Source organism: Marmota flaviventris, chromosome 1 (assembly GCF_047511675.1).
Source record: "Marmota flaviventris isolate mMarFla1 chromosome 1, mMarFla1.hap1, whole genome shotgun sequence".
NCBI lineage: Eukaryota > Metazoa > Chordata > Mammalia > Rodentia > Sciuridae > Marmota > Marmota flaviventris.
Genome location: NC_092498.1, coordinates 200,416,779 through 200,432,314, shown reverse-complemented (window position 1 = coordinate 200,432,314; position 15,536 = coordinate 200,416,779). Strand labels below are relative to the sequence as shown.

The window sequence follows — 15,536 nt, the reverse complement described above, 5'->3', positions numbered from 1 at the left end:
GCCAGAGGTGGGCCCAGCAAGACTGGCTGAGGGCCTTCTCACTCCCAGATCTGGCAACTTGATCCCAGGCCCCCCTCGCCAATCCCCAGACACATCACACACTAAATGATTTCTCTGTGAGTTTCTGAAAGGAACTTGCAGATGTTACCCAAGTCTGGGTTGCAGAAGGTGAAGGGTGAGGTGGGCAGGAAAGGAAAACTCCCCATCTCCCACCCAATCCAGGGAGCCCCAGCTATGGGATTGCCCCTGGGCCCCCACACAGAGGGACATTATTCCAACCTGAGCTCAGTCCTGCCCGCCTGCTCAGCTGGGAGGGGACATGGAATGTGCTGCGCTGGCCCTTCACACATGCTGCCAGATCTCTGCTCCTGGAACAGAGGGACCTACTTGTCATCAGAAAGACAAACAGTCTCTCAGGGTTTGTACACATTTTCCAGGGAGGCCACAAGTCCTCAGGCTCAGCATGGACAGCCCAAGGCCCACAGGGTACAGGCTGAGCCAGGAAATGAGAACCCTGAATCTAAAATGTCCCAGAGAGCCCCACTGAAACCCTGATCTGCTCACAGTGAATGTAGTTGTTAATAACACGAGAGCCAGCCTGCCTGGGCACCAATCCCAACTCCCCTGCGCCCTTGCTGTGTGACCTTGGGTCTTGGTGTCTTCATCTGTACACTGGGGATGATAACAGTACCTTGTAGGGGGGTCTATTTGACCATTCATTGAGCAGATGTTCCCTGAGATAAATATTGTTCCCAGGAAGGAGAGATGCACTACAAACAAAACAGACCAAAGTCCTCCCCTTATGGTGGCGCAATTCTGATGGGATAACAATGTTATTTGTCACTCATAAAAATAAAGTCACTCAACTAAGTACATGAGAGTTATATGAGCTATTGTAGATGAAGCCTTCACAAGAGAGCCTGCTACATGGTTAAGTTTCATCAATGTTAGCTGTTGCTAACCTCGTTACCATTACTATAACGGGGATTTTCTAGCAATGCCATGGGATTGGCTCTGGGGCAGAGATCCTGGGCTGAGAACCAATGCCCTATAGGTGCGAATGTTAACCCTCTGCCGCTCCTGAGATGAGGAGTTAGAGGAGTGTCCCTCATCTCCTGGGCCTTGATTGCTGCTTGCTCTGCTCCAGCCTCTACGTTGATTATAGGTTGGGGCTTTGAGGCTCAATCCATAGTTGAATTAGCATTTTGTTCCAGTTCACAAGAGCACCAGTGTGGGAACATGCAGGCCAGATGGAATTTGGGAGACCCTGTCATTTGTTGGAAATTTTCTCTGGCTGCCTTCGTATTAAGAGCTACACATTTTGCTTTCAGGCCGGAAAGTGGAACTGAGGCCAGAGGGGATAGGGATTGTGGCTAAAAAAAAATAAAACAGGTTTTTCTCTGGGTTGCTCTTTTCCAACCTTCCAGAGATTCTACTCTCTGGCTGCTCTGAGGCCAAGATACAGAGACGAGTGGAGGAGGGGGCTCTATATCTTTCATCCGCCCTCCCCTCTGAACAAATTGATGACAAGGGAGGAGGCAGAGTCGATCAGAGAGGCCTCAGGTCAGAATGCACCTCTCTCTTTGCCTTAAGTCTATCTCAGTCTCCAACAAGTGTATGGACTGCTATAGACCTAGAGGAGACTTTGTAAATCAGATCCATGGGCCAAATGTGGCCTGTAGGTATGTTTTATTTGACCTAAAGTGTTGTAAATATATTTGAGCTAATGTATAAAATCTAGGATATTTTACATAAAAATTCAGATTTCCAGCTTTCCTCGGAAAGGGGGAACTTCAGCCACGTTTTGAGCATGGCTTCCTGCATGGCTGGAGTAGAACATGGCTTCCTCTCTCAATGACACAACACTGCAGTTCACCCCAGGCCCCACCCCTCCATATTGTCCCCCAGCACCGAGGTGCCTTGGCATCTCATTTGCTTTATTGTTCTTACAGAAGATGAAAACTTCTCTGATCACTGTTCGGTTAAACTTGGATTGTTTTAAACTGTGGTCAGTCTACTTCATTCACCTCTGCCAGCAGCCCGAGCTCCGTTAGCACCTCAATTTCCATCTCTTATTCCAGGGCTGCACCCGTCCAACATGAGAGCCACTAGCCACAGGGCACAATTTACATAGGAATGCCTTGAAATTAAACACTTCCATATCTGGCCCCACCAGTCACATTTCAAGAGCTCAAGGGCCACCTGTGAGTCATAGCTACTCTGTTGACCTCATAGGATAGAATATTTCATCAGCTGAGAAAGTTATATCAGTCAACTCTGGAGAGATTTAAATGTGAGACATGGAAGGCTACCAAGCAATCGGAACAATGGTTGCACACATCCTTGGCCTTCTACACTATGCTGGGCACTGTGGGGGGAAGTGATATGCACTGGGGCTGCTGCCTCCCAGGAACTCCCGAATTAAGGAGAGAGCCATAACTAAAGACGAGAGGCTCTGGAAAGTGTCCTGTGGGCATCACGTGGACCCTCTTGAAGGCAGGGAAGAAAAGCAGGCTTCTGTGTCCATAACACAAAGAAAACGCGGTTTCTCTACCGCCACTGCCCTCACGGCCCAGTCCCAGACAGAAACTATGTCAGGCCTCCAGAAATGGGAGCTCCCTCGGCACCTGGCTGAAGGTGTTTAGATGACAGGGGCTCAGCCCCACATGTGCCAGTGCACAGGGTCAAGTCCGGCTTCAGAGCTCCTCCTTCTTAGGAATGCCTCCTTCCAACGCTGGCTTCCCCATCCCCAACCTCCTCTGTGGGAATGTCCTCTTCCCAGGCTTCCCCATATCCGAATAAGGCCCCTACTCCAGGTCCCCCTGCTCCAGCCTTACCCTTCCCTGTCTATCTACCCAAGATGCTCCTGGGACCCAGACCCTCTGGGAGACCCTCTACTCAACAAACTGATTCCAAAGATATTTACATTTAACAGATAATCTCTAATGAAAAGGCTCCATCCAAGTGGGAGGATTTGGAGGTGAACTGATTGGGAAGAGCATCACATTTGTGGTTGAAGGGCTTCAGACTTGTGGACTGCATGACTTGGCCATTACTCAACCTCACTGGGCCTATATTTATTGATTTCTAATGTTACCAGTCTGAATATTTGAGGGGATTCAATGGGATTGTGAGAGAGAAAGCAAGAAAGCCCAGGGCTTATGATATGGTTGTTTTGATGTTGTTAGAATAATACAAGTTATATACACAGTATGTCGTTCTCACTATCGAGGGGAAATTCTCTTCTAATAAGCAACACATGCTAGAATTTTGCTGGAGATTATTTTTAATGACCCTGGAGTGGAGGCTGGGGAAAGACTTTTAGGCAAAATGGACTTTGGGTATCCCCAACAACTGGATCACACTGATAGGTACCATACAAAAGCAGGACTTCTAGATTTTAATACCAAAGATGCTTCTGACCATTTGGTAAAGCCGTGGACCCGTCTCAGGATGCTATGTTAAAATGTATAAAATGAATGACAGGATAACAAAGGTAATCACTGACACTGAAATATGACAACTAAAATCTTCTAAAGTACAAATCTGTGATCTGATCATATATGTGCTCCTCTACCAAAACATTAAATAACACAGTCGATCAGCACATCTCGTAACAAATGTACTTTCAAGGTAGTGATGTGTGAAGACTGTATTTCAAAATGTCTGTATTTCCACCATAATGATACAATGACCAAAACAGGTTCCCACATTCATTATTGAAGAAATACTGAATTTCAGTTAGAGAAATTCAGTATCTAGTATATAGAGAGAATAAAGATGTTAATTGTTCTTCAATCAAGTTTAGGGTTCCCCTGAGTAGTATTCATGGACCCCCAGGTCATGAACCATTGTACTAGGCCCTGGAGCTCTCCCCCTTGCTCCAATTCCATCTTTCTCTAGTTCACAGTGCTGATCTTGATAGCAGATACTCCCCACCAAAACGCCTTCTGTGTGGGAGCTAAAGTCCCAGGCTTCCCCACTCCTGCTCCCCCTGGTGCACTGAAGGACCCAAGGGCAGTCCTGGAGGCCCAGGTCTTGCTGTGTCTCCAGCCCTGTCTGTCATCTAAGGTCAATGTCCACAGCTCAGTGCTCCAGGCTGCAAAATACTGTGCAAGGCCCTTCACGCTCAGATGGCATGGAGCATAAGGCTCCACAAGGAGGCAGTGTTCTGCAAAGGAAACCGAGGCTGAGAGGCAAAAGATTCACTGACCTGCCCCAGGTGGGAAGCAGGGTTTGAATTCAGTTCTGATTATAACCCACCTTCTGAGCCCTTCACGCTCTACTAAGGTACTGTGACAATTAGTCTAAACCTAGTCATATTGGGCCACTGCCTGGGGGGAAACAATGTGTTAATGAGAAGCCAGAAGCCTCTAGTCACAAGGAAGTGACTAGACAGGGTGTTGCTGCCCAGCCAGACATCAGCACTCTCTCTGCAAGGAGAGGGAAGATTCTAACTAGAGTTTCAAGGGAGAATGCTCTGAAAGAAAGGAACACAACAGCACCTTTGTAGATGCAATAGGATATGGGCCACCAGGAGAAGTGGGGGTTGCGGGGGTGTGAGTGTCATGGCTAACCTTACAGCCAACTTGGACCAAAGCCAGCAGCCAGTGGCCGGATGTGGAGGTGGGGGTTGGAGGGAGCACTGTGCCATCCAGGAGAGAGTCCTGCTGGTAGCCAGTCCCTGAGTGGGGTCCAAGCCCCCAGGAGCACACACTGAGCTCTGTGTGGACAGATGACAGAGCAGCTCTGTCCTGGAGGAAGAGATGTGCATGTCCTGCCCACCTTCCACCCAGCACAGGGACAGACAACCAATGGTCCATTCACTGGCCACCCCAGCCTCAAGCCCTCAATTGCCTGCAGTCTCTACCTCCTCTGGTCCCAGGCAGCCAGGTGGTATGATCCACAGTCCCCACCACAGCCCAGGCACAGCATGAGCCTGGGTCCCACCCTCCCAACCTTCTGAACAGCTCACCTTACAGCAGGCCACTGTGATCCCACACAGCACCTCTGCAGCCGCTATGTGAGTGTATGTGTGAGGGTATGTGTGTCAGTGTGAGCATGTGGTTGTATGTGACGGTGTGGAGTGAGTGTGTGAGAGAGCAGGCCTCTGTAGAGGCTGTGAATAAGCTGAGATACAAGCAAGAAAAATATATGGGTGGTAGAGAAGCCCCCAGACCCCACATGACACCCTCACAAGTTCAAAGCCAGCATCGGCAAAAGCGAGACGCTAAGCAACTCAGTGAGACCCTGTCTAAATAAAATACAAAGCAGGGCTGGGGATGTGGCTCAGTGATCAAGTGCCCTTGAGTTCAATCCCTGGTATTCCCTACCCCCCAAAAAAGGCAGAATCATGTCAACAGAACAAGACCCTGACCCACAGAACAATGGGCCTGGACCACAGAGCAACACTGGTAGACACAGAACATCACATCTGAGGCCCAGTCAGGGCACTGACTATGCCTGGTCCCTTCCCTACCCAGACCTGGGGCTCCTCATTCCCTTTTCAATGCTCTTACATGACCTGGGCACTTGCAGGCATATGCCTCTCCCATAAGTAAACTTAGTTAATTTGGATTCTCTTTATACCCCCTCCCTCCACTATAAACAACTGCAACCACTGACCCAGGAGCAGCCAGAGAGCAGCACTCTCAGAAGCTGGTGGGGAGCTCCCTCCAAGAGCACATGGGACCCACCAGCAGGCTCTACTGTGGACACACCGCTCAGAGACTCCTCCAAAGAGACCCAAAAGCAGGTGGGACTTTCCACAACAAGCAGAGATTGCTCTTATCACTAAAAAAAAAAAAAAAAAAAAAAAAAAAAAAAGCAGCAAAGAAGATAAAACAAGAGATTTTCAAAATACTATCAGGTCTCAAAAGTCTCAAAAATGGCCATGTGCATTGGTACATGCCTGTAATCCCAGTGACTTGGGAGCCTGAGGCAAGAGAATTGCGAGTTCAAAGCCAGCCTCAGCAACTTAATGAGGCCCTGGCTCAAAAGACAAAATAAAAAGGGCTGCGGATGGAGCTCAGCGGAAAAGCACCCCTGAGTTCAATCCCCTGTACCAAAATGAGTAAATAAATAAATAAAAGTTTCAAACGGGTTCCTCTATAATTAGAGAAGCAGTAACATTCAAAAAACAAGTTTTTAAAATTCTACAACTCTATATTCACACACATTCTCTCACACACACACACACACACACACACACACACACAAATGTATCAACATGAACCCTGAAAGAGAAATCCGGACAGACAGAATGGAGGCCTAGAGGGACAAGATGGCCCAGACCAGAGCACAGCAAGTGGGAGGACCGGCCCCTCCCCAGGACACACCTCCTCTGAGTTTTACACAAAACATTCCTTGCTCCCTCCACAAGGTGCTCCCCCTCCCCACCTGGCAGTGACAGGTTCTCACATGAGCCCTGGGCCTGGTGTTCATTCATCTCCTTTGGGGAAAAAGACAAAGGCAATTATAGATTCTGCACTTCTTGAAATTATGACTCTGATGTTGCCGATTTGACTGTATATATCTAAGTCTTCCCTTTCCACCTCAAAGGCATCAAGAGCTTTTATAGGTACTAAGGCAACTTTTTAAATCCTTACACATATAACTTGAGAATTTCCTAGTGCCCAGTGCATTAGAAGTCACCTCACAGCATTGGAGCAAAACCAGCCTGGCAGAGCCAAGACCACCACTGGAAGGAGCCAGAACTGTCTGCTGATCATGCCTCCCCAGCAGGCCTACAGGGCTCTTCCTGGGCACAAGAGAGGCGGCACAGGCAGCCCTCACCAGCCAGACCTGCAGAAACACCACTGCTCCACCAAAGGCTGACACCACTGACGAACTCCAGCTCAGATCACTATACCCAGCACAGCCCAGAGCCCCTGCCACATGGCCCACGCACAGGCTGCAAAGGCCACCTGCTGCTTCCACGGTGCCCCCAGGTGAAAGGCCCTTCACAGAGCCAGTCTCGTCCTGGGCCTCCCTCTTTTCATCACACATCCATCATCTGGGACTCCTCTCTTTGTTTACCACTCTCTGTCATCTAGCCCTAGCCATTCTGCTGTATTTGACCAGTCTTTGGCTGATGGCATTTCTAGAAAAATTGCTACCCGACTTGGCTCCTAAACACAGAACCACGAACCTACTGCCCCAGCCAAGATAGGAGTATTTGAATTCTCCAGATGGTTCTGGAAGAGGCTGTTTGCTCATTGCAAGCAAACACCCTCCAAAGCCAAACAAAAAGTGCCCACAAGTAAATAGCATGTGACACAGTCCTTTCCCACGGCCACTTAGCAGAAACCCAAGCATCAGAGAAGTTGGGTTAGAAGAGGAGTAGCAGCCACTGCCCCTGCCTGGCCTCTAGCAGGGCTGGTTGGCAGGGTCTGGAGGCCAGGAGGTAGGGAACCAGCTGGATGTATGGTCCAGTGGAGGCATCAGACATCACAGGCAAGGCCACGCAGGTGACATATGCAACCCTGTACTCACTTATTATTAGAATTGTCTCCATCCTACTCTTCTGATTATAAAGACAATATGAACAAAGTCAATTCAGAGGACTGAGGAAGAGATACCACTTCCTTTTAAGAATAACATAATAGCCAGATGCAATGGTACAGTGTTTTGGGAGGCTGAAACAGGAGGATCACTAGTTCAAGGTCAGCCTTGGTAACTTAGCAAGATCCTGTCTCAAAATATTTTTTAAAAAAAAAAGCTTTTAAAAAGCTGAGGGGTGCAGAGCTCCCCTGGATTCAAATCCCAGTACTGAAAAAAAAAAAAGAATAACCTAATAATCTACTTCATAGAATTCAAATGATAAGTTATTTTTAAAAGAAGCTACTTCTATATTATATCATAATTATTTTTGGGGGGTGGTTCTGAGGATTGAACCCCGGGGCAGGAGAGGGGACTTTATCACTGAGCTATATCCCCAGCACTTCTCTTTAATTGTGAGGCAAGATCATGCTAAGTTCTTGAGGCTGTCCTTAAACTTCTATCCTCCTGCCTCAGCCTCCTGGTTGCTGGGATTACAGGTGTGTGCCACTGTGCCTGGCTATATCATAATTACTTCTAAGTATGATAGTTAAGAGAAAACAAAAGATAAATAAAAATGAAGATGGTGAAAGATGGCAGAAAGCCACATACTCAGAAGCTGAGATTACCAAAGGCTGCAGCTTCTCCTGCCCAAATATCCCTCTTACCTTTTGCCTATGGGCCACCTGAGTCACTCCCCAGACACCCCACTCCTTTCAGTAATCCTTCCTCCCAGTCCTAAAACTACTCTCCAAAATGCAAACACAGTCTTATTTCTCCAAGCTCAAAAACCTTTCCACTGCCTGCTCTGTCTTCAGGACAATAACACAAATACCTAACTCAGTGGAGAGACCTCCTCCCACATCCAAGAACTAGGCTCTGTCCACAGTCCCATCTCCCAGAGGTTCCCTTGTGGTCTTCCCTAGTCCCTTCCAGACAACTTTTTTTTTTTTTTTTAATTTGCTATATATGACAGCAGAATGCATTACAATTCATATTACACAGAGAGCACAATTTTTCATATCTCTGGTTGTACACCCTTTCAGACGAGCTTTTAACAGTTCACTTTTTTTCTCCGGGGCAAAATGAATATGCTGTTTCATCTGCTAGAGGGCTTTCCACTCCTCTTTTGATTATATTGTCTTTTAATCTACATATAGTAAGGCTAAACTTCTGTGTGTATGGTTCTTTGAGTTTCGATATACAGACTGATTCATGCATCCGCCACCACAATCAGAACCCAACATTTCCATCCCTCCAAAAATCTTTGTACTGGCCCTTTGCAATCACAGCCTCCCCATCCCTAACCCCTGCAACCACTAATCTGTTCTGCATCTCTATAGTTTTGCCTCGTCTACAATGCTGTATACATGGAAACACACAGAAAAAGCTTTTAAGTTTACCACCGTTTATTTATCCAGTCCACAGTAGAGGAGCATATGGGATTTGGGTTGTTTCTAATTTGGGGCAATTATGAGTAAAGCCATGATAACTATTTGCATCCAGGGTTTTGTGTAGACATATATTTTCATTCCTCTTGCATAAATGCCTAGGAACAAGATTGCTGGGTTATCTGATAAGTGCATGCTTAACTTCATAATAAACTTTATAATAAACTATAGCTCAGCAGTACTTTGCATGTGCTAGTCTGTGGTTTAATTCTCAGTCATGGGTGTGTGGGGGGGAGGTAGTGAGTTGGCTGGGCATAGCAGTGGTGCCTGCCTATAATCCCAACTACTCTGGAGTAGTTAGCATGCACAAGGCCCTGGGTTCAATCACCAGCACCAGAAAGAAAAAAGAAAAAAAAAAAAAAAAAACTGGCAAACTGTTTTCTCATGTGGCCGTATCATTGCCACACCAGGAAACAATTCTTAGTGTACAGAGTTCCAGTTGCTCCACATCCTGACCAGCTCTTGATACTGCCAGGATGTTTTGTTTTGCTTTTTACGTATTATAATAGATGTATAATGGTTTTTCCTTTCTTCATTTGAAAAGATCCAGGTCATCCTCAAATACTCCCTGTCCTGGGGTCTCCCTGTGTCCCCACTCCTCTCAGTCTGGGTCCACCCTTCCTCTATGTCCTCATCAGAACATTTAGTTCACAGGACTGAAACATTTTGTGCTTCCCTTTCCTCTAAACCAACCACCAGCTCCTGATCCCCATCCACACCCCCAGGCACCCACAGGTACCCATAGGCAGCCTCATTAGATTCTGCAGTCCCTGGGAGCAAGGCATGTGTTTTTATTTTTTTATTTTCTGCCCCAGCACCACATCAGGTTCAAGGTAGGCATTTCATGAATGAGTGAGTGAGTGAGTAAGTGAATGGCAAGGCAGCTGGGAATGAAGGGAGCATTAACGTATATTTACACATGGATTATAAATCCCCTTTTGTGGCCTTCTTAACACATCATGCAAGAATTCCAAAGCCTTTTGGGGGTAAGACCCAGCCCCTGCCCAAGGGAGCCCCTGTTCCTTCAAATCCAGTGGAGGCCTGGGACCAGCCTGAGGCCTTCAGTGTTTCCACATCTCCACATCCCCCTCCTCCCTACCTACCACTTTTAACCCCAGGACCCGACAGCTGCTGTCTTAAAGCCCATTTCTTCTTTTGCTCAGCAAGCAACTCTGAGCCACCAGGCAGAGTCCTGGGAAATAAGGCCAGACCCCAAGAGTAGGTGTGTATGGCTGGGGGATGGATTCCACACTCAGAAAGGCATCTGGGGATTATCCACAAATCAAGGTTTCCATCTTTACTTCAGGCCAGCTGGTCCTTTGCATGCAGGCCTGTGCACGTGCAGGGACAACGTAGGAATTGCATCCCAAACTTTCCTGGTGGGAACATTTTAGCAGTCACTCAAAAAATGACCCAAGTAAAGATAGCCCCCTGTCACTCTCAGCACTCAAGCCCTGAAGAAAACTGATGCTCTGTGTCTACTTGTAGTTCAGTGGGGAGTTGGACTGGGTCTTCCAGGCCTATCCTGAGGGTTCATCATCTTCTTTGAGACCTAATTACAGTATGTTTCTCTCACTGGTTCCTGATATAAGTAAGGAACTAATTTCTTTGTGTGGCCTATTTCCACCCCTCTTGCCCAGCCACCGATTTGTGGACCAACCCCTGCTCAGTTTGGTGGTCTGCTTAGGGGGTGGGAGATTGTTAAAGAGCCTCTGCTCCAGCCCAGCCCTACACAGAGCTGAGTGCATGCAGCAAGAAGTGCTCAAAGGAGAGGGAGAGGGAGAGGGAGAGGGAGAGGGAGAGGGAGAGGGAGAGGGAGAGGGAGAGGGAGAGAATCAAATTCTCTAAGCTCAGCAGCTGGATTTCAAGGTTCTCAACTCTTGATTCCAAAACTGATTTAACCTCTTCTCCTGTTGATTCTGAGAACATCTAGGACTTATTCAGCTCGGGCAACTGCTGGGGCACCCAGACAGACCCAGGGCCTGCTGGGTCTGTGGGCTGTCCACTCCCAGGAAGCAGCATTCAGCAAGGAGGCCCAGGGACACAGCAGGACAAGCATCTCTGTAGACTGGGTTTCTCCTGCCTACCGAGAAGAGAGGCTGAAAGGAGCCAGACAACTATTGGGGGATTAAATCTGTTCTACTTGATCCACCCTGGAGAAGCATCCAGAAGCATGGACTGGCATTGAATGAAAAAGGCATTTTTTTTTTTTTTTTTTTTACTTCTTTTAGGTTCAGACAAAAAAAAATGCATGTGTCCCACAAGACTCCAACACATATCATCTATGGGGCACTAAGTGTTTTTGCTTCTATGATTCTATTTGCTCCCCATAACAATCCATTTTACAGATGAGTACTGAGGTTCAGAATAATGGACTGCTTTGCCAGAACTAGGCTATGACCTGCTTGGCACAAACCCTGGGCCTTTCCTCTACTGTTTACTACACCAATCCCACAACTAATATAAGCAGTCTGGGATGTCTGCGGAGCCTTCAAAGGAGTAGAGGAGGAGACTGGGTCCTCACCAACTCTGAGTGACCCCAAAGAGATTAAGACGGGATGGGGGCTCAGCTCCTTCCCCTCTGAATCTTAATCTCCAGGGATTTTTGGCTTTGGCTCTTCTCAAAAAGACTGGCCCATGTATGGGCTCCCCTGGGATCCCATCCTTGTGACTGCCCACCTGATCACATGCCCACATGACAGAGTAAAATGCCATACAAACTTCCACAACACACTCTCTGGGTCCTGGAAGGTGGTTACAATGGAATTCACCTGAGTTCCACTTTGCTGGATACTCAGATCCCCATTTCCACAATCAGGACGCTGGCCACACACTACTGAAAACAATCCCAAACTGGAAACCACTCATATTTCCCCCAAACAAGGAGCTAGTGACCAAAATCATGATGCTAAACATTAAAGGTGGGGTTATAAAGATTTCTTTAGAGATCTTCCAGACATGGAAACATGCTTTACTATGAATAAATACCAAGCAGATGCAAAACTGCACATTTGATAAAATCTCATCTCTTTAAAATAATATTCAAAAAGAGTAAGAAAGCCAGAGCAGTGGCACACACCTGTAATCCTAGCAGCATGGGAGACTGAGGCAGGAGGATTGCAGGTTCTGGAAGCCAGCCTCAGCTACTTAATGAGGCCCTAAGCAACTTAGCGAGACACTGTCTCAAAATAAAAAAATAAAAAGGCCTGGGGATGTATGTAGTTCAGTGGTTAAACACCTCTGAGTTCAATACCCAATCCAAAAAAAAAAAAAGAAAAGTAGGAAATATGCCCAGTGATAATCATGGTACCGGCAGAAGTTGTATATATTGTATATTTTTTCAAAGATACAGAAGGAAAACATTTCTTTTTTTCCTGGTGCTCGGGATTGAACCTAGGGGCTTCATGTATAATAGGAAAGTGCTCTATCACGAGTCACATCCCCAGCCCTAGTAGTAATAGCTTAATTTCTATCAGTCTTTTTTATCCAAGTTCAGAGCCCTTGGCATACATCAAATCTCCCACTACTGGTGCAAAGAAAGAAAATGGCAACTGTCTGAATCTTAGCTTTTGAAATATACACACCCAGCCCTGGCAGAAACCCACACCCACCTCCAGATGATCAAAAATGCCCCACAGGTCTTGCAATTCAGGTTCATTTTCTAAAAGACACTGAAGGTTTCCAAACTTTCAGCTTTATATTTCTAACCCACATTTCCCACCTTGTATACCTTGGATCAGTAATATGACGGCATAAAGGAATTACTGGATAAAGCATCTCAGATCCAGTATTGAGATATCCTTCTAAATTCCAGGCCCACAGCATCTCTGTGGAGCTCTAATGTGTCCTCGGTGAGCCTGAAGGGGAAGGGAAGGGAGGAGGGAGGACACAGAAACAGGGGAGCTCAGTGCACTCAGAAAACCAGGTGGGAACCACTGGTTTTCTGCCTGGCCAAATTCTCAAATGGTTTCTGGAAGTAGATCAAATCTGAGCCAGTCCTAGGGGGAGTCTCTTCCTTGGGTTTACCTAAGTGTTTTAGCTAAACTGCCTGGCCAAATTCTCAAAGGGTTTTTAATCTTTCCTTTTGTTGGTATCTCTGAGGTTTATCAGTCCACAGATCCAGCTTCATCAGTGACATCTCAGACTGACCAGTCTCCCACCTCTGCCCTAAACAGTCCTCTGACCAGCAGGTAGAGGGAGGTGGGGGCACTGGGAGCCAGGCGAGGAACCTTAGTAGAGCAACTTTAACTACGTGGTAAAAAAAGGAAAAAAGAAAAAAAAAACAATAAGGCATTGTTTTTTAAATATGGACACACAGCTAAACTGTAGAAATATAATTCCATATTTAGAATTCACATGCATTTTCCAGAGAAACCGTTGTGACTTCAAAGGCTTCTTGCCCATCGTCAGAAGCCTCGGATGCCATACAGAATATTTCCATTTCCCTTCTCTGTGGATTGGATGCAATTTGAGTAGCACTTCGTGTGGGTTATGGTTCAACCAACAAGTGTGAGTCCAAAAACAATGAAAGCCACCAAGGTGCTCCCGGCAAGGGAACCAGCAACTCTGACCTCTCCCAGTTCTGGGCAGAAAAGAAAACCGCCGGCGGCCCTTGCAACTTTCGGGGAATAACAGGCCCCAGAAGACAGCGCGGGCTAGCCGCAGAGACAGTGTGCGCCCTAGAAACCACCTGTCCAGGTGCCCGCCCTACCCGCTGCGCGCACCCCCTTGGGCCATCCTACCATGTCACTGCGGTGACTGGGCCAGTTCCTTCGCGATCAGCCGCCTTGCAAACTCATCCCGCCACCTCCGGGCGGCCCCGGCGCCGTGGCTCTCCAGGCGTCCCAGGACACGCGGCTGCTGCGCTCGGCTTGGGTTTCGCGTACTGAAGGTCCACACCTCTCTGGCGGCCAGGTGGCCCGGCGCCAACTCCCGGGCGTGCAATGAGTCCTGGGATGTTCAACGGGTGAAGAGCCAGGTGCTAACGCGGGATTTGTGCAGATGCCAATCTCTGCAGTTCTGCCCGAGCCCTCCCGCACCCTGGAGCCTCCTAGATCTGCTGGGGACGCTTGCGGAGTTTGCAAAGTCACCGCTGCAAGTCCTGGCCCAGCACCCCCATTCCCCCCTGAAGTGAGGGAGGGGGAAGCTCCTTTCACAATAAGAGCCCTGCTCCGGGCTCAGCCAGCCACAGTTGCCGGGAATAGGGGCCCAGGTGCGGGGAAGGAAAGGGCTCCTCCCTGCCCGCCCGCAGGGTGAAGCGCCAAGCCTGGGAAGGCGCCTGGACGCGTCGCCCCAATCCCTCCTGTAAGGTGTGCGGATGCTTTATGAGCTTGCGACCGCCTGTCTGAGGTTCCCTCAAACCGCCTCTGCTGCAAAGCCTCGGAAAGACAAGTCTCTTTTATTGGCACCTCTTCGCCTGGTTTGGGCTCAGCTCCCAAGGGCGGTTTGGAAGAAAAATCCGTTGACCGCTTAAGGTCATTAACAATGAACAGATTTTCCTCTGGAGAAACTGGAGAACTAATCACTGTTACAGTTGCTGGAGTAAGAGGTGGATACGGTGACATTCTCCTCTTCGGATGTGTAGACCGTTCCTGCATGTCTCCTGAGTGGCCTACTTACTGCCCACCGTGGCACATTCAGGGCAGGACCCTAGGGTCTGCATGCTCCTTGTTGGAGAGAGCACTGCACTTGAGCTCTTAGCCCAGAACCAGGTTGGCTTCACTATTCACAGCTAGGTGGCTTTCAACTAGTCCCTGGACTTCCCTCCCTAGGTAGCCCAGTATTTTGAACTCAGGATTCTTAAGAACCTACAGGCAATGGGTGGGAGTAGGGGAAGAGTCAGCAGTAGGATGCCCTGAGAGAATCTGTGGACCAGCCTGAAAAATTACACTCCAAGATTGAAATTAACAGGAACATCACTAGATGACTAAAACTGACATCTTTCCAATAGTCCTCTGACCCAGAATGATTGGAGGTCATCATTGACCATGGTGTTTCAAAAGGGAAACAAAGACCCAGAGGGTTCTCTTTGGTTACATATTGGGGCCAGGGCAGGGGAAGGGAAAGTAATCAGCCCTTAATGTTGCAGGTATCTTCTGTTCGTTATTTTATTCAATCATCACAAGCAATCCTAACAGAAAAATTTGATCTTTTTTTTTTGGCGGCGGGGGCAGACACCAGGAATTGAACTCAGGGACACTCAACCACTGAGCCACATCCCCAGCCCTATTTTGTATTTTATTTACAGACAGGGTCTCACTGAGTTGCTTAGCAGCCTCACGGTCACTGAGGCTGGCTTTGAACACGTGATCCTCCTGCCTCAGCCTGCCGAGCTGCTGGGATTATAGGCACGCACCACCAAGCCGGGCTTGATGATCATTTTATAAATGAAGAAATTGAGGATTAGGAGACTGAAATGACTTTCCTGAGGCCAGATATTAAATGGTTTAGCAAACCCAAATCTAGAGTATAATGAAGAGGAAGATATTTTTAAGGCAAGAACAAAAGGCAGGATGCAGGTCTACAAACATCAGGACACAATTAAGA

General features: G+C 47.7%; 1 protein-coding gene across 1 annotated transcript in view; it reads right to left on the bottom strand.

Moving 5' to 3' along the window:
* The window catches only part of Gask1a (golgi associated kinase 1A), a 57,393-nt gene extending 43,347 nt beyond the window's left edge, over positions 1 to 14,046 (bottom strand). The window contains exon 1 of the mRNA XM_027932088.2: positions 13,733 to 14,046. Coding sequence (XP_027787889.2) covers positions 13,733 to 13,735 — 3 coding nt within the window. The 5' untranslated portion in view covers positions 13,736 to 14,046. The remainder of the gene's footprint in view (positions 1 to 13,732) is intronic.
* Between the last annotated feature and the right edge of the window lie 1,490 nt (positions 14,047 to 15,536).